At 34.4% G+C, this 19825-nt stretch overlaps 1 protein-coding gene across 5 annotated transcripts; it reads right to left on the bottom strand.

The window, feature by feature from the left end:
* Nucleotides 1-4772: 4772 nt before the first annotated feature.
* Nucleotides 4773-16778, bottom strand: CEP44 (centrosomal protein 44). 5 transcript variants are annotated; one of them, XR_009964594.1, is made up of 10 exons: nt 16642-16778; nt 15876-16023; nt 14745-14891; nt 13814-13921; nt 12271-12402; nt 11687-11923; nt 8204-8273; nt 6077-6277; nt 5762-5799; nt 4773-4976 (listed from the first exon to the last, which is right to left on the bottom strand). XR_009964594.1 is itself a non-coding variant. In XM_062617516.1 (10 exons), the coding sequence occupies exons 1-10, from the start codon at nt 16728-16730 to the stop codon at nt 4919-4921; spliced, it is 1155 nt and encodes a 384-aa protein (XP_062473500.1). In that variant the 5' UTR covers nt 16731-16778; the 3' UTR covers nt 4773-4918. The 5 variants fall into 5 exon arrangements, 4 of the variants coding, with proteins under 4 accessions (XP_062473500.1, XP_062473649.1, XP_062473591.1 ...); XM_062617516.1 differs by having other exon boundaries at nt 6077-6204; XM_062617665.1 differs by having other exon boundaries at nt 6077-6204; nt 11687-11896.
* Between the last annotated feature and the right edge of the window lie 3047 nt (nt 16779-19825).

Below are 19825 nucleotides of genomic sequence, written 5' to 3'. Positions count from 1 at the left end.
CTAACATTGGCAAAATGAAGTATCTGCTGCTGTCATCAGAAATTACTTTGCTTTATGGCATATGAAGCTTCCTTTACAATAACTGGAAAGATAAAGGGTAAGGAAAACCAACACACATAGCTGTACTGAACACCAGTGCTCCACACTACTGCTTCCTGTTATGCACCTATAAGTAGAGCAGTTTTCTCCCAGATAGTAAAAAGTGTTACTACTTCCAAATCAGCTCTGAGAAGAGTCTATGCAGGATGAGTTTTGTAAGTCACACTGCATAAACAGAGCTACTAAGCTTACTACACCTCATGAAATAAACTGCAAGATGCTTGAGGGAAGGAATATCGCTATTTTAGTGTGATGACTTCCCCGCATTTGGATCTTAAGTCAGAAGTGTTTTAACCACTATCCTTGTATCAACTACTCAAATGACATAGCTGATGGACTGCATCATCGTAAGTATCCTACACAGAACACAACACAGACCTCTATCACACAGAAATCTGCCTAAATAACACAAAAGCAACATACTATCATGAAATAATTTTTGCAGATTTAATACGTTTCCTAAATAAGAATTTTTTGCTGCCTGAGGATTACAAGTGAACAACTGAGACTTGTCACCACAGAGAGTTAAAAAAAAAAAAAAAGATCCTGGAAAGAAATCAAAGAGGAATTATAGGTAGTATAAAGTGCTTGGAAAGATAAATGTAATGCCAAATAAATAATTTTAAGGTAGAATATGTTAAAACTACAACTGTTCAAACTGATGGCTAACTGCAATGTCAAAACAAGCAGCTGACAGAAAAATCTGTTTTAATCCCTGTTCACCAATGATTATTAAAGAATGCTAAGCATTTCCAAAAAAGAGTAACTAAGTAAATTCCACAGATATTAGCAGTTTCTCATATATTTTGATAAGCTCACTTTTTTTCCAGAAAAGCTAACTTATACGAGACAAGAATGAACTTCTCAAACTCCAGTGTGTCCATCCTTAATGTTAGCTCTTCACTACTATAACAAAATAAAAATAGATACAATAGATCAAACAAAAAAGCCAGTGAGCAAAGGGAGGGAGAACAGCAAAACAGCCATTAGGAAAAAAATTTGGCTTAGTATGAGCAGTAGGTTTATAGGCTGATTCTAACCACAGGTTATAATAGCAACTTCAGCAACACATAAAATTTGCTGTGAAGTCATATGGGCACCAGACACCTATCTCCACAGCCCAAATCATACTCTAGTTTAAGGAATTCTAAAATATAGCTCATTTGAAAGAAGTATCACCTACTTGATCTTCCACAGGGAGAAAAGAAAACTGCCTCCTCAGGTATATATAAACTGAAGTCACAACACCACATGCTACCAGCAGCTAAAGCTAACAAAAAAAAAAAAATAACACAGATGCAACATTTTTCACATAGGTATATTTCTTTGAAACTCTATAATAAATGTATCACATCACCAGGAAAAAAAAAGGCAACAAAATTATTTTTATATTACAGTTCAAACAAGTTGGTTCTACTAATCATTGACAGACAGTGAAGGAAAAACAAGTAACCTCCCTCTCCACGGAGTCTAGATGTCAGTTCTGCAAATTCCATAAGAGGACCTGATTTCAAGACAACAAGTACTCTGTATCAGGCAAATTTAAAAGAAAGTAAAACATTTTCAGGCCAGGTTTCTTCTGCACCATTGCTATTGAACTAGAAACTGAATTCAGCCTGACATGAGATACGAGGCTAAAGCAGGGTAGAAACACATAAAAGAACTCCAAGAATAAGAATAAGCATAAGAAAATCAGATATAATTATAAGGAAATAAAACACACTTAGTAATTAAGGCTTTGAGCTTTGGTTACGCTTCTGATGCCAACAAATTCCAAGTTAGGCATAAACACCAGGACATAACTGAACTTAGACTGTCTCGTATTTAGGTAAAGCAAGACTTGAGCGATCTACAATACAATTTAAGTATCAGATCTGAAAACACAAAAAGTAACATCATAAAGAATATATTCTTATTTATAATTGCAATAATTTTCTTAATATTTATGATTGAGCACTAGAATTCCACAACACGTGGCAGTATATACACAAACTGAAAACGTAACTGAAAGAGGTTATCAGACTGCTTTTCAATGCTACAGATTTGGGGTGAGAAGATTCTCACGCTTTCTACAGCATATTGTAATTCCAATAAACAAATTAAAGTACATACTGACATTACATAAAGCAGAAGGAAAAAATATCTGTATGAGAATCCTGTAAGTTTTATTAGATTTAGAATCTTGCTATAAAAAAGTAAGTATATAGTCATAGAAGCTTCAGTTTTAGCATTCTACTTTAATGCAATAATGCTTCATTATCCCACATAATACAGAAATACTTTCCTTAATATAAAGTGTAATTATCCTATTGATGTTAAATGAAAGTTGTCTAAACAATTTTTCACTACAAAATTAGAGATTTTTAAACTAATAACTAAATTCAGTAACTTCAAGAAACCATGGTAATTCAATTAATGATTTAAAATCATAGAACATACATCTGAACAACAGGAATTTTTCCAAGTCACTGGAGAAAGCTAGACATCATAGAAACTGTAGTGAGGAATCTTCTCTGCATTTATGTAATTTGTGTTTCTGAAGGTATCTAACATCTGCCTGTCATTCAGCCAGATCCACCCACGCACATATAGAATGTCAACTCTTTCAACTGTTGCGACAATGCTCAAAGTAGCACTGCATAAGTGGTTATTAAAATACTGTTGCTATTTTCAGTCTTGCCATGTATTTCCCAACTTCGGTGAAGTTTCACTGTGACATATACCATTACAAGTACTAACTGTTTCCAATGATAAAACTGAATAATTAAATATTTATACATATAACTCAAACATACAAAGAAGGTTTGAATGCATTATATTTCTTCTTCAAAAGATGGTACTACCTTCCACAATCAAATTTAATTTAAAAAAAGAAAGCAAATGTCAGGGACTAACGTTTAGAAAACCAGCAATTGCCCTAACAGTAAGAAACCCTTGGCTTCAGTTGGATCAAAGTGAGCTCCTGTTTGGTCTTGAAAACAGAAGCAAAGCCATTAATTACAAAGGCTCAATCCCATTGTGGGGTACTACATTTAAGCTTCTGGAGGAATAAAATAGTTGAACAACTTCAAATATTCAATTTTGCAGTACTAAAGAGAGATTGTATTAAATTGCACACTTACAGAAAGATTATTTTTTCCTGCATCACCCATATGCATTCAATGTTAAATCCCTTTAACCTGAATCATCTGGATCGACTAACACTTCACATCTTTGCCATAACACTGACAAACAACAGAATTATTCTCTGGTTCATTATCAAATATAATACAATATAATTACCTTGCTTAACATAAAATCCTCTTTGCTTCCAAGGAAAAGAGGTAAAAATAAAGGCAGGTAATATTTTAAAATATTTGATCATTACTGGTTTAAAGCAATAACTTAAAAAAAAAACATACAGGAATATACTTTTTTCCTCCTTTGTCAATTACTCTGTATGAATATTTCCACAAGATGGTGCTACAGTCCTACTTTCGAAAATATCACATATTTCCAATGAATTAGCCTAACACTTAGAAAAAGAACTTGTTTCATAGTTAGGATGATGAATAGCAATTTGCAAGGTCTATTTTCAATTAAGGAGCATAATATGCTCTTACTCTGTAACTTTCCAAATTATTTTTTTTAAACAACAGGAAAAGTTCTATTGCTAAAGTCCCAAAACTCTCAACTAAAGTTTATATAACATAATGGATCACCATATGTTCTTCTGTTTGTATGCATAATAAAGTCAATTTATATTCCATATGGTTATAGAAAAAAAATCATAATTATTGTTAAAACATATAAATAACTTTTTACAGCATAATGTCAAACAACTGCTTTTGCCTTTATCTGCAAACTGCCAAAGAAAAAAAAATCCACTGGTTTTGTGATATCAAAGTCCAAAAATCCTTCTAAGTGAAGTGAGCATTATAGCACAAAAAAACCTTGATATGGTAGGCTACCAATTTACAAAGACTAATACATATATAAATAAATCTTACCAAACCTCGCACACCTTTGGTATGATTATATAATGTTTAGGCAAGTCTTATATCTCCTTATATCTCTGAAAACAAATTCTAAAACAGCTCCAAATAATAAAAATGTTTTGTATCTTTGTACACTGGATGGTCTCCATCTGTGCTGCTGGTCTTAAAATGTGTTGGGTAAGAGCACTAAAACACTCAACACATCTCTCTGCAGTCAAAGTCTGTGGACTTACTTGCATATTTTAGTGTTTAGGATCAAACTGACCCTCGCCTTGTCAGTGTTAATGGAAGCCATAATGTGCTGGTACTATCAAGCTCTGCATGAAAATTTATATTTAAAATAAACAACCAAACCAAAAAACCCCACAAACAACAGCAAAAAAAAGTACATATTTGAAATTGTGTATTTAGGTTTTCATTAAGACTTATTCAGCAGTACAGACTGTAAGATGGTATGCAAGAATGCCTCTTGGGTGTAATACACAAGTCCCAGCTGGAACGTTTCCAACAGGATGTAAACCACGGTCCTCAAGCCTGCACTTTAAAAAACATATTACTTAGCACACGGCTAACAAATGACAACACAAAAATACACTGCTGTAATGACTTAACTTTACAAGAGAGGGATGGGTAGATATTTGAAGAGTTTTTAAAAAACAAAAATTGAGGCTGGAGAAAGGGAAATCAATACACAGATGCATTAGACAAATATTTATTCAAAGGAATAAAACCACTGGTGATCATTACAAATTTGATATATTAAAAATTCAATGCTGTATAAACATACATATTAAGTCTGATATCCGTAAGTCCACAGAGACCAGGTCTGTAGACCTGTGCTTTCAGGTCTTCCCAGAGGCGCTGCTTGATGTTTTCAACAATTCTGAGGTTTCTTCAATTCTGAAAATAAATTTTGTTTACACACGCAAACACTTATTAAAATATGGTAAGAAATAACTGACTTGCCTTTAACTTTCTAATGTCCCCAAAATATTAACAAGCATAATGAAACCTTGTTTCCACTCATCCCCACTTTTCCTCTGCAATTGGTTTGTATTTTAAATGCCTACCACATATCTATAAACCTTAACTATACATAAAGTAAGCTACACAATAAAATTAAATCACAAAAAAAGCTACAGCGTTTTTGAGACCAGGCCTTTATAGAATAGAAAATCTCTTGCTAAAGAAACATTACAAGCAACGCATTTCTCTGCAAGTATAATGAAAATATTTCTTACAAAAAGAAATTCATTACAGATCTCAGGACTAGTATCAAATACACCTTAGAGTTATCACAATGCTTAAGCTGAAACTGGTTTTACTTTACTTGAAACAACAAAAACAGAGTTAAGGTAATGGAAGAAAAGTTGCAAGTACCTGGGATTTCCTATCAGAAGATAAACAATATTTCAATTCTTTGTCAACCAGATTCTAAACACTCTTTAATCTCTAGTTAATACTATTAAGAATGTTTTCTACTGCTTTTTAGAAACCAAAACAGTGACTCATCCCACAAATACAGAACTGTAAGTGGATTTATTATCCAGGGGAGTCATAAGGAAATGCCACACCTGATGTAGAGACCTTTGAGGTTTGGAACACATGTACATTCTCTATATGCCTCAGTCCAGTACAACTGCCTCCTGGGAAATGAAATCCTGCTGCCCTTTCCTATTACTTACATTTTACTTATCCTTTCCATTCTTTGTCTTGTTGTCTCCTGCAATTTAAAAGCAACAAAGTTAGTGAACTCTTCAAAGCTAACATTCTTCAGATGGACTTTCAACCTAAAAATTCATAGAGAAAATGTGATTTTAAGTCCTGCTTGCTAAAGAAACATTAGAAAACGTATCAAAAAGATTTTTATGAGACAGAACTAGATATAGTTTTGCAGCTTCCCTGTTTATCACTAGTAGTATATACAACTAAAACTAATGCTTACTTGTTCTCTTGATCTCGGAAAAGAAATCAACTAAGCATTTGACAGTTTTACTTACCTTCGAAATGTCTGTCAGATCATGAGAATTAATGGTCACAGCTTTGGGAGATGGGTCTGTGGATAATAGTGAACTGTATCCAGACAACTGATGAAGACACTCTGGCATCTCTTCCTTCCTCTCTGTATCTATGTAGAAACAGTTGGTTTTGGGTCACCTTTGCCTTTTGCTCTCTTATTGCAAGGTCAGCTATCAAATAAGCTTGATTTACAGTTTAGAGATTTACATTGTTTAGAGATGGATAAAGAAAAGCTAGTGGTGAGAGACTAAAATAGGTTTTTCATTTGCTTAAAATAAGATAAATGCTGTATAGTATGTATAACACACATAAGGCAAATTCCAAGAAGATTACTAGGAATGCTACCTTTATCCTGATACAATAAAATCAACACTTAAAGTGTAATTATTAGGTCAAACATTTAATAGTAACTTAAAATAGTTTATGTTCTTTTTATTGTAAACTGCCTGTTCAAACATGTCATAATTTGTTCTAAGTAACCTGTCTTATAAGCAGCAGAAATAAAAAGATAATATCACCTTCCTGCTTAAAAGCTGGATGAAGGTCTGGCTGTTTCCCTAGCTCTCTTCCTGCTGGGATAAGTTTAGCATCCATTTAGCAGAAAGAGACTTCTCTTTTTACATTGGGAAGGCTCCGATACTCTGCAATTTTAGAATACTATTGCTGGAGAACAGAATTTAGCATTTGGAAAAAAAAAAAGTGATCCCTTGCTCTTCTTCTAGTAGAACCACCATCTGTGGATCATACCTTTAGAACTTTTCCAGCTATATTATCCTGTATTTAAAATAATATTATATTACTTCTAATTTATTAAAATTAAAAACTGTTTCTTCGGTACAACTGTTATTCCTGAAGAACACTACAACCAAAAAGAACATGAAAGCATTTCAAGTACTGTACATCTCAGAAGACTTAAGACTGGCCATGTAACCTGTATGCCTAAAATTTCCTGAACCGTATTTTAGAAAAGCAGGAATAATAGGAATTCAGAGAATTCCAGAAGCATGAAAATACAAAAATTCTTTCTTAAACACCATCAGCCTGCTTGCTCATTACAAAGACCTCAACTGTCAGTAACATACCACTAAAGTTAGGAAAGGAAGTAAAGATGTTGCAACTTTCCAAGGTCTGTAAAAAGGTCCCGTTCCTGAGACTTGAAAATTAAAATGAATCTTGCCATAACCAAGAAACTGTCTTCCTAATTTCCATGAAAACTGAATTACTGAGATTCCCTTTCAGTTTCAGTGCAACAACCCACCACTGGACAAAAACACCTAACAAGTGAGAATGGGAAACAGTATCTTCCTTACTACTGGTTGTAGGCATAACAGCTGCCATGAAGGAAACAGGACAAATTAATAGAGAATGATGCAGAGTAAAGGCTAAAGAGCTACCACTGAGGCAGACAGAAGAATCAAAAACATTCCCCAGGCCATAAGTAATTTCTTTCTCGCTTCAGGCTGTTTCATTTACTACTTGTACATTAGCAAAAAGTTAGAAAGGAAGAAAAGATTTTGTCTTGATCTTCAAAATAAGAGTTCAACAAAAATAATACTTGGATAGCTAACTCTTTCAAACGGGATGAAACTATAGAGAATATTCAGCAGTGAGTTGGAAATCACCACAGACTGTAAATGAAATGGCCCTGATTTGTCCCGAGCCATTATAAAAGCAAAAAACAATCAAAATGGTGTCACATTTATCATGATAACAAAGCTCTGGCAGCAAATATCATTCATGTTTATGAACAGCTTATCTTAAAAACATTATTATAACTCCTTCAAAGTGCAGATAACATGGTTTTTCACACCTTTAACTATAGCACCTTAATTAAATTCGCATCTTTATGATTTTTAATAGTTATTTGTAACCATTAATTACTGCATGTTTTCAATAATGCTTTAAAAACTATTTCAGTAAGTACAGCTGCTAAAGAATGAATTACAAACACAAAACGACTGATAGGTTAACTTTTAGTTTGCAGCATCCATTTAAATTCAGAGGTCACTAAATTGCAATTGTCTACTTAAAAAAACACTTTTTTAGTTAAGGTCAGCAAAAAAGTTTAGCATATGATGTTAATTAAAAATATAATCATTAATACTCACCAGGGGAAACTGGAATCCTACTAGAAGAACCTTCTTGATTTATATTGCTTAACTCTGTAGGTAACTCTCTCTGAAATAAAAATTTACTACATTTTAGCCATACACTTTATTTAAATCATCTTTTGACCAAACAAAGGTATATTTAAGTACTTCGTAATTCAGTACTGAAGTACTAAAATTAAGTAATTTAAGTACTAATGTATGCATTTGCTACACCATCCAGATATGCTGGGACTGCACAGCTGTCTTTACAGGACTGAAAAAAAAACCAACATTTGCATACACACATTGCATTTGAAAAGTAGACTATTGCTGTTTATAAACAGTTCAAAACCAAGTCCAAATATAGTTAGATAGCTTAGTTATTAGCAAAACGAACAATCAGACCATTCTTGGTCTGTGCTAACAATTACATCTTGACATTGTCTGCTGTTACCTTAACAAAATAAGCTTACTTTCTACTTTCAGTTGATATTCAGAAATGCAGCTCCTCAGTCCTAGAAAGATTAGCCTATACATGAACTGAAATTCATGCCACGTAAGTGTTTAGAACTCAAAAGTATATTTTAGGCTAGTCTCCCAGGCTCCTAAATGAGAGAGGGCTCTTTTAAGAAAGGTGCCAAATTTAACTCAATCTAGCTTAGAAAGGGTTGTTGAAGGAAGCAAAATCGTACTAACAATAAATGTTCTGCAGTGCAATTTTCTAATTTCAAATAAAAAAAAAAATCCAACACTCACACAACATCTGGATTTTTTTTCACCAGTGAGTTATCATTATGATTTGAAATCTCAGCCTTTAGTAAAGTATATCACTTTATATCCTGCAGTAACTACACCAGCTAACAGGGGAATATTACATCCAAATAAGCGAATGAGGTTGAAATAGTAGCTATTGTATGAGAAGAAGCCGGGAAAAAGATTGTAATAATGGATACATTTGAGAGATCTGCACTGACTACTTCTGCTCAATTCTTTCCATCAAAATCGATTTGGTCTTTCAGACCTTCCTAGAGCCAAATGCACAGCTGCAGCTACTTTGGCAGCAATGCAAGACAGATCTTAGTGTTCCTGCTATGCTGGCTAGGTGCCAAAAATTCCCTGAAAAAATAAAAACTAAAAAAATGCAAGAGTAAGAAGAAGAGTAATTCTGAATTGTTTCTCTATATGTGAAACACAACTTGGATGGAATTTCATGAAACAAAGAAGCAGCAATTCCCTGGGCCAAAGGATTATTTCTTGGCAGTTTTCAAATGCCTATTGCAAAAAAAGTTAGGTTTTGAAGACTTTTTTTTTTTTAACATATAAAAGCCAGCTTATTTTGCTTTGAAAAAAGGACAAGCAACAATGCTACACAAATTACATTCAAAATTCTTTCAGCAGTGACTTCTTTCAGTAACATGCAGTACAGAAATACAATTACCTTACTGGAATTTTTAAAGTGGTATTAAAGTTAAGTATTTTGTAAATATTTTCCAAATGCTATTCCAAACCTCTGAACAACTGACATAAACTGCTACTGAAGTAATAATAAACCAAATTTACAGAAAATAACAAGCCTAGTCTGAAACAGACTTTCCTGTGCTCCTACCTCATAAAAGCAACAAGTATCTCTTGGAGAACACACTTCCACCCAAGAGCAAAACTATGTCTATTCAAGCTGAAGGCCTTTTGAGACTGCTGACAGACAAAAGTATTATCACTGGTGGTGTTATTTGGACTTATAACCATTAATAATTAAATTACAATATCCATACAAAATTCATTTTAAATTGTAAATCACTTTAGCTGTTACCAATAAACTGTGTTTAAAACATAAGCGATTGAGAATGTCAATCCTTATCATATGAGTACAGCCTTTAGAAATAACCTAGTGACCAGTCTGAACACTTCTTCATTTTGAGACTTTACATAACTAGCACACTTGCAAGGAACACAGGAAAAAAAAACATGTCTTGCATACATATATTAGCAACACTGAAATCTGCAGGGCCAGCAACACACACAGAGCTTCTAATTACAAGTAAATTCAACAATTTTTACAATTACAGAGACAAATGCAATACTGATCAAGTATTTTCTACAAGGGTTTTCAACTTCTGGAAAGCACCTGACAGCATCTGAAGGATATACATGAGATACTTAAGCAAATACACTTTGAAATTAAGCACGTGATCACAAAATTGATGCTATGGTTCACTGCATTTCAGAATACCTACATGTGCACATACGTAAAATTATATAATGCACATACAACTACTTTATCACTCTCTACAACTACCTGAAAGGAGGATGAAGTGAGGAGGTGACTGGTCTCTAATCCTAAGTAGTAAGTGATAGGACAAGAGGTAACGGCCTTAAGCTGCACCAGGGTAAGTTTACATTGGTTATTGTGAAAGGGTGAAGGGCCAGGTATTGGAATGGTCTTCCCAGGGAGGTGGTAGAAACTCTGTCCCTGGAAGTGTTCAAAATCTGTGTAGTCCTCAGTGACACGGTTTAGTGGTGGACTTGGCAGTTCTGAGGTAAAGGCAGGACATGGTGACAGACTCACAGATAGAACCAATTAGGTTGTAAAAAAAAAAATCTTTAAGATCATCAAGTCCAGCCTCTAGAGCTTATAGGTGTTTTCCAAACTAGTTGATTCTACAATTCTACAGGGACCTTCCAATAGCATGAAAAACAACAAAGCCTTAATGCAACAAAATACTTGGGCATATTTGTAAAAGCAAATCAATGTAGCCACATTACAACTGTAGCACTTTTACATGTTTAAAAATGCAGCAAATATCATGACAAGGAATAGGAAGAGGAAAAAGAGGAGGGTGAAAGAAAAAGAGAAAAACCATCAGGTCTGGGCTACAAAAGAGCCACAAACTAAGAAGAGGACTAAAATAAGAACTTTTCCATTAACCTTGTATTTTGCATTAAGCATGCCATCTATTTTTGTCAACATTAGTTATACAGAATGAAGACAATCTTCCAAAGAGAGTATCTGTATCTGATTAGTTTGGAGAATTAAAAAAAATAAAATTATATTCAACAGCAACATTTGCAGTACAGTATAAGAAATTGAGAAATATGCATACCAGAACAAGGAAAACCTTAAATGTATCACTAGCATGACAAAACTCTCTACAGAAATATTAAGCTTTCAAAGGCAGCATAAGTCTTTTCAAAAGCTTCCTTCTATAAGTTCACGAGGAGATAAAACACACAGAGTCATTACTATTGAAAATAGACTTCACTATACCTGCTGTTCCTGCAAGGAAACAATTTCCAATGGAGAGCTTTGCTTCACAAAGCATAAGAAAACAGCAAAACTTAACAATTAAAAAAAAATACCACCAACTCCATAAACAGCACTTCCATTCAGATCATGCTTTTAAAAATAGCAAGAAAAGCATATATAGGAGGCAGCAAGAACAGAAACAGGCCAACAACATCGTGTCTGGGCCATTTTTGCTATAGAAATACAAGTTAACATACCTTTTTGGATTGCAACAACAGTTCTGTTTCAAGAAGCAAAACTCGACTCAACAAGTTATTCCAGTCCTTCTCATCTATAATCACCTTTCCTTCCAGTTTCTCTTCTAAAACATGCAGTTTATCTTCCATCCAATCCAGTTTATGAAGCTTTTCCTGGCAATCAGCAAGCTGACTCTTCAGGGCCTCAATCTGAGAATTATCTTCTATGACCTGAAAATATGGACAAGAGCATGTCCTCTGATTTCAAAACAGACATAATTCATCAATTAATCAATGAAATCAAGTGGAACCTTCCTCAAGTTCAGTAATCAGATTCTGCTACATTAGAAAATTATTTCTTTCACAATTGCCATAATGTTCCTATGGAGCTCGGCTTTTAAAAGAAACTGTTGACAGAACTGGTTCTTGAAAGGCCAGTACAATTTAATTGACATTTTTCAACTTTTTCAATATATTTATTATATATCTATAGTTACATTTAAGGAGGATCCAGCTACCATGTTAAAAACTTTATCCCTTTATAAAAGTTCTGTAAGAAAAGTTAAGAATACATGCTGACAGCATCTTAAAATAGAAATTCTTACTTGTTCACAATTAACTTTGACAACATCATGATCTAGGCACAATTCTTCTTCATTACCTCCTTGTGCTGGAAGGGGTAATGGATGAAGGTCACCACTAATTTCATTTCCTGAGTGCCGTTCCACTAAAGGCTTCTTTTGAACATGGAAATAAAAAAAAAACACACACACAAAAAAAAAAAAATTTCAATTCATCGCCAAGCAACTGAACAACCCTAAAAGGCCAATCATTTTCATATTTATTTGAATCTTAAAACCTTATCCCAACTGGTTGCAAAACAGACAGCAACAGCAGAGATTTTCATTTTAAAAAATCATATAGACATGAAAAACTGTAAAACAAATACACATGCACTTTATCATATGCACTGTGTACCTTGATTTTCTTCCATAAACAGTAATTAAAGCATTAATGTCCTCTCCTATTGTAAGAGCTGTTATATTTCCAAGTGTGGTCTGAGAGGTATGAATCTTACCTTATATATTAACATATGTATAGACAGGTCAAACATCAACACTGCCACTCAAACATTCAAAACCAGAAAAGTTTAAGTAGTTTAAGATTAGAACTCTTCTCTTTTCCCTGACAACTGTCAGCAAAATAACACTACTAACCACGTTTCGTTTGCTTTGAATGCTTCCCTTAGAGAAAGAAAAATAAGAGACAAATTCTGCTTTCTTTCCAGGTAGATCAAGTCCCATGATTGCTATCTGCCACAAAATAAAACAATTACCTAATGATTACAAACTCACATTTACTAGTTTTGTACAACATATTAAGACTTAGATTCCTAGATGTTTTAGTGAAACTGAAACTCTCCTCTTCTAGGGAACTCTTAATACACTCACATTCAGTTCACCATTCAACAACCAGAAAATAAATCATTCCAAATATTCCCTTTGTTAAGTTTTCCTCAGGCCTGAAAGCAGCATTTTCCTTCTAAATAGAAATCATCCACAGTTAAATGGGCACATTCCGAAAAGTTTTGTACAATTTTCCTTTGCACCCTTTTAGCATTAAATACTAGGAAAGTGGTCTCCTCCACAGGCCAAGAGTACCATAACACGTAAGATCAAGCATTAGTCTTGTAAAACCAAAACCAAGCGGAAGATTACATTACGAAATCTTTGCTTAAAAGATTCAGACAAAAGAGCAAAAAGCGTTTTGAAAGCTGCATTGAAAACACTGCAATGTTAGATAAAACACACTTTAATTACCAAACAGGATATTTTTTTTTCCAATTGCATTTTCATTCCTGTCCCTCCATTTGATTTAAACAGCAAACAATAGTCCTACATCATTACCACCAAGACCTTAAGATCAACTAGTCAGTACAAGAGAAGCAATACCTTCTGTATTTCAGCTATAATTTCAGTCAAGCACACTTCTTCAGGAAAAGGAAAAAACAAGCAAACAAAGAACACCAAATACAACCAATAAAAGAAACAAACAAAAAAAAAAAAACAAACCAAAAAAGACCCAACTGGTCTGACTTGCTACAAACGAGATTAACCTTTAGATATAACATAAAAATTATTTTCATACCTGTTTGGAGTTCAGAGCACGGTCACTAATATCAGTAATGACATTATCACAATTTGACCTTATTTCAGATTTAAACAATCTGGGTTTTTTCCTTGCTTGGGATTTAACCTTCAAAGTGAAGAGGAGAAAATAATACGCTTCTAATACAGGAACACAGAAATATTTTCTGGAGTGTGGGGAGGCAATACAGACACATGGACACAATACATGACAACACTCAAATTTACAGAGAAAATGGATCTGGAAGTGAATGCCGCATTCATACACTCAATGTCTATACGAGGTTGCATCAAAGCTGGTCATAAACAGAAAACAATTTGCCCCAAAGTTGAAAAACAAGCAAATACAAAAAAGGTAGTTATGCCCCAAAAAGCGACAAATTAAGTATACAGAAAGTCTAAGTAACAGTCCTGAAGACTGTTACAAACTCAAATGATAAAATATGAGGACACAAAATTTCTTTTATTAAAGAAGACACAGATAAAAATAACTTAATAATGCAAAACAAATATGAAGAAAATAATCAGGTTTGAGATGTGTTTGTTTCAGTGGTATACAAGTGTCATGTTTAAATGAAATATTACCAGAACTTTAGCGTATCTGATGGCTTTGCTTTGTTTTTAAATGAACTAGCAAAGTCTAATTACATATTCACTATGTCAAGAAGAATAAAATAAAATATATCACTTCTATTAAAAAGTACTGAATTTATTTTTATTCTTTTGTTTGTTTGTTTATACTACAATGCATTACCAGCTTCGTGTCTTTCATATACTTGATAGGGCTCAAGCGTCTGACAACAGAACTTCATACTAATTTTCCCCCCTATTTTAACCATCAGCAAAGCTGCATCTAAAAAGTGTTCAGCTTCTATCTGCAGCATCAAGCATGTCAAAAGAAACTTATAATACAATTACCATTTAATCAATACCTTATTCGAGTTACTTAATTCCTTATGCTTTTTCACCACACAGTTGATAATGTCACAAACAATCTGCATTTTTCTTTCCACAAAGCCAAACTGAAGAAACTGCTGTTTTGTTAAAACTGGTTTATATTGAAATTGATCTCGAAGAAGCTGCAACAAAATAAGAGTCTGCTTCACTTTCAAAATCACTATGCAATCTGTTGCAGAAATGGCATGCTCAGGTTCTTATTTTTTCTACAATCTTTTCTTTCATCCTGCACTTCAGCAGTTAAACCTTTTAACATTTGGTTATTTATATATTCTCAGCCGTTCCTTCTAACTAGACTTTAAACATATCTCCTCCAAAACACTTCGTTCACAACACTCTTGTAAAGATTAAGTCACATTCTTAAGATTCGTGAAATAAATTATTTTAGACATTAATATTTAAAAGTCAAGGCAAAACTTCTCAAAGTGAATGCATGATAAGAAGTTGTATTAATCTCAGCAAATACATCAGAAGGCTAAGTAAGGCTCTAACAGAGCTTCTTTGTAAAGCAGTCTCTGTCCTCCGCAGGGCACAAACTAATCTGAATAAGCTAATATTCATTAACACACGAAGCTACCTTTTATAAAAATGTGCTTATGGATATTTTGAAGAGTTAAAATATTATACTCATTCAGTTATGTATTTTATCCCAATTTTTAAGCTGTTAAATATTGGACTTTATATATTAACACAGCATGGCGTTTTAAAATACCTGTATTTTTTAACATGGCTTTCATTATGATCATTGACGTTTGATGTGATTTTTTTGCTGATTATTTCTTCTAAGAAAACTTCTATAAAACTTATTGTGTATTAAACATTTCAGTATTATTCACAACTAAACATACACAAATAGTGTTACTGTTTCTGCCACTGCCTCAACACTGAGATTTGGCGAACAACATCCATCTTTATTTTCATAAAAATTTATATAAAGACTTACCACACAGTGATTTACTATATATCTTAAAACCTAACAGAATTACTATGTACATTCATTGCAAAAAAAAACTTATTTTTCTAGTAAAATTTATCCTAGATGTTTAATTTTTACAATGGCATACCCTAAACTATGTTTCTTCTGCGAAGAATATAACGACAGATACCTTGTAAATAGCTTCAATAAAACGCAAGTCACTCTTTGCTGTGAGTTCCACATCGCACTTTACCAAAAGCTCTGCTATGTAAGTTGAAAAAGATGTAAAAGAATAGCTGATGATAGGTAAAAATGCAGCTGGATCACCTTTTACTAGCCTATTGAGAAACAAAAGTACTTTACACAGCAGAAGACAACAAAGCATTTCATTATGCGAATTCAAACAGTTTGAAAAGTGTTTTAATATAGACAGTATGTTATGTCCAAGTATCTCTTCAATTTCTTTTTTTTTTTTCCCCAGGCATCTCTCATTCAGCAGTCTTTACTGTTATCTGCAAAACGCTCAAATCAACATTTTTGTGACTCTCATGATTTTAACATTGTCCAGTCTAAAGCCCATCAGCACTGTCATCTTGACATTCAACGCTTTTTTTCTTCAATACTTGCAAGATGAAATTCACTAGCAACTACAGAGAAAATTATAAAGGTGAGAGATTAATCAAAGAAATGAGGAAAACAGAGAAGAAAAAATGAGCAAGATAGCAATATACTTCAGTGTACACTGAAGATACACTTCATGATTATTACAAGGATTCTCAGAACAGCAAAACTACATCCTTTTATCTTCCAGTTTGCATGTAGCAAACCCCCAGCTTCCCACAGACGTATGCTTGGCTTATTCATCACTGGGTACAATGCCAATGTTTATACATATTTTGTTTACACATCTTGCTGTCATCATATATTAGCATAAATTTATTTACACTACCACTTACACTGTATAATCCACATCTCTTGGATAATTTATCAAGCGAAGTCCTTGCTCTATTTTTCTTATACTTCCTTTTAGGTCTCCTGTTGCCATTATTCCAAATACTATCCTTCTCTAGATTGTGAAAGAAATGCAATTCTCCCCCTTAAAAAAAAAACCACAAAACATCAAACACAAAAATTATAAAATGCAATATAGTCACCACTGAAATTCAAAGGGTTTTGCTCCTCTTTTCTAGACATGACCATTTCCAAAGTGCTACAGTACAGCACAGAGCTACAGCCCAATACCAACTAATATCAGTCATCATCATTAATTCTAAATAGGATCAATTACTAATCCTCAACCCGATCAACTATCAAAGATCTTTAAAGATATCTGGAAGCATTTAAAGAATTTAGTGCCAGTTAAATCCACTAAAACTGAGTGAAAACAAGTTTCTTCTCTGTTTTAATGGAGCAGAAAGCCCACAAGCAGTGAAAGGCTTTTGCATTTTTCAGTTTTGAATGCTGCTTATTCTTTGTTCACCTGGCCCCAAGCTCACTGGCCAAGAGAGCAATGTTTGGATGAGTAAACATGGGAACGCAGGCTAACAACTCACCACAGACAACGCTTTTGTATCTAGACGATCCATTAAAGACATCTAAAATTGTTCATGGGGAAGAGGGTAGCAGACTGCCTAAATATTTCAAAATAGGTACAAGTTTATTGATATGATAATCAAAAGGTCCCTGTTTAACTTCTACATTGTAACACAAGTTGAGAACCCACTTTCAATTTACTTTACTTTGCAGAAGAAAGAGGACTTCTAAGGACTTGGACAGAGGACTTCTAAGGACATCTAAGGACTTGGTGCAAACTACAGAAGGTGCCTTTCTCCCTGCAGAACTATCCTTCAAAGAAACTGAAGACTTCAAGAAAGGGGTGTGGGGGGAGGGAGAAAAAAGGGGGCAAAGCGACAACAAAAGAATCAGCAAAGCATAAAATCACCATCATCCAAAACAAATTTTACATCTATCAAAGGAACACAAAAGTACAGGAAGCTCCTACTTTTAACACGTTATACCAAACAAAACTGATTAGTAAATTCTCAAATGGAAGAGGCGGCTGGGGAATACTGGCAACTCCACCTGGCGGGCAGACAGCAAAATTAAACACCTGCAGCAGTACCTTCAAATATCAGTACTAATAATTACCTTAAAGAACCCTGTCCTCACTCCATTGCTTCAAAATACACTTATATTTAGAGACAGCCTATGAGTCCTATGTAATCTACCTTGCAACCATTTGTTTGTAAGCAGCCACTATTAATTAGCTCTTCTCCAATACAAGGCTTTAAAAGCACAGACTGGGTGACTGCCCAGCTCTTAGGTCACAACTGAAAACCAAGAGCTCGCATTATAGTAATCTGGACAGGCTGACAGGACTTTAGAAAGTCTATTAGCAAACTGCCAAACTCTGTTTTTTCAATGGTTTAGAGAAAAAAAACAAGGGTGGGGGAGGGAGAGAGAACATTAGTGAAAGTACAGAAGTACAGACAGACACTTCACAAAAACAGCTCTCCTTCATCACAACCTTGAGATCTGCTTGTGACTGGCTTAATCCACTACTTTACTTCCCCCAAAAGCCTCAGTAATGATTTCATCTATAAAGCCTTCGAACAGAAATTTAATGCTCTATTTTCTGCTTAGAACCTGGGAGATAATTGCCTGCCACTGTCTACATTGAATTTCTTTTCTTGACACAAAACATACTTTAAGCCTACCAATCCAAGCAGTAAAGAGGCATTACCAGAAAGCATGGAAGAGATATCCTTGAGATACAGCATTTTATATATTTTTTCTTGCTGACACCTGACATTCAGACCAAACACTCCAAAGACATTATCGTAACTCTGAAAGGTACTCCAGTTTGCAGCCTTGTTATTTGGTCGTATTCACTGAAGCAGTGGGTCTTCCTGAAAGGATTTTCGACCACACACATCTATTGGGGGGGGGGGCGGGAAAGCAAACCAAACCAACCAAACAACCCCAAACAAAGAAAATAATGCCAACAAAACCCACAACACCACCAAACAGTTAAACCTTGCACTCCCAATGGTATGGGTTTATTTTGACGGGGGTTGCCTTTCCCTCCCCCGCTCCTCTTCTTGTGTCTCTATGATGCTCAAATCAACAATCATCAAGATGAAGGAAGATCTTAACACGTGTTCTGCCCTTTTTAAAGTATTTTCTTCCTATTTAATTATCAGGTTCTTGCTCTTTAATCATTAGGGTCGTGACAGAACTATACAATACTCTTTGTTAAAAGCTAGGGACAATTCAACCTCAAGCATTTGCAAACTGAGGCAGCTGTTTTTCCCACCTCACCTTAAAAAGTGATCCACCCTATGGTTTTGCCAACCTAACCAGATCTCAAGACAAATCTCAAAGAGTCTGCTGTAAAACTGAAGCACTAATCTGCAACACAAATACTCACAGAAGACACTCTCACAGGAATTCATCTAACCATACAGGCTGTTTCCCAAAATCATCAACAATCCTTTCTATACCACGCCTCTGGATGTAAAAACTGGCAACTGCCATTAGTACAAACTATACAGCTTGGGAGATCATACAAATAACAGTTAAGTAGGTAGAAAAATAATACTTTGGGAAGGTGTACACTAAAAAGTGGCATATAAGTTTTGCCTGTAAGAATTCGTGACAGAACAGTTACAGAACATTGGCTACCCAGAGTAAAATCAGGTATAACAAAGTTTTAATATAGAACCACATATAGTTTATAAAGAACAACTCTCAAAAATGCTTACGGTATTCAAAGAGGCAATGAATGTCAAAAAAAAAAAAACCACCAACTAACACACAAAAAAAACCACCCAACCCCCACAAAAAAAAAACACAAACATGCAAATTACGAAATATTTTACAGTTGTAAACACTGAAATGCCTAACGAAAAAGACTTGTTTTCGTTATTCAGATGATCCTTAAGGTCCCTTCCAACCTAGTTTACTACGATTTTGTGACTCTTCTGTTACATGGGATGGGGAGATGGAGGGGAACACCCTTATACCCAGATGCAAAATCATCAAACAGTGGACTTCGCTACCGTGCCAGCTGCCGCAGACACACTCCAGACACACACCATGTTTGCAAACGAGTGAACCGCACAAGGAGCTGCACGTCAC

The sequence above is a fragment of the Pezoporus occidentalis genome, unplaced genomic scaffold (genome assembly GCF_034315485.1).
Source record: "Pezoporus occidentalis ecotype Australia unplaced genomic scaffold, CSIRO_AGI_Poc_V1 ctg1, whole genome shotgun sequence".
NCBI classification, from domain to species: Eukaryota; Metazoa; Chordata; class Aves; order Psittaciformes; family Psittacidae; genus Pezoporus; species Pezoporus occidentalis.
Note: the sequence above shows the minus strand (reverse complement) of the source record. Positions and strands in the feature narration are given on the sequence as shown.

Coding starts and splice junctions, on each gene's coding strand:
- CEP44 (XM_062617516.1), bottom strand. CDS start 16,730: ATGGCAACAGGAGACCTAAAAGGAAGTATAAGAAAAATAGAGCAAGGA. Junction 14,892..15,875: donor TTATTGAAGCTATTTACAAG/GTATCTGTCGTT, acceptor ATTTTGTTGCAG/CTTCTTCGAGATCAATTTCA. Junction 4,977..5,761: donor ATGGAAAGGATAAGTAAAAT/GTAAGTAATAGG, acceptor ATTTATTTTCAG/AATTGAAGAAACCTCAGAAT.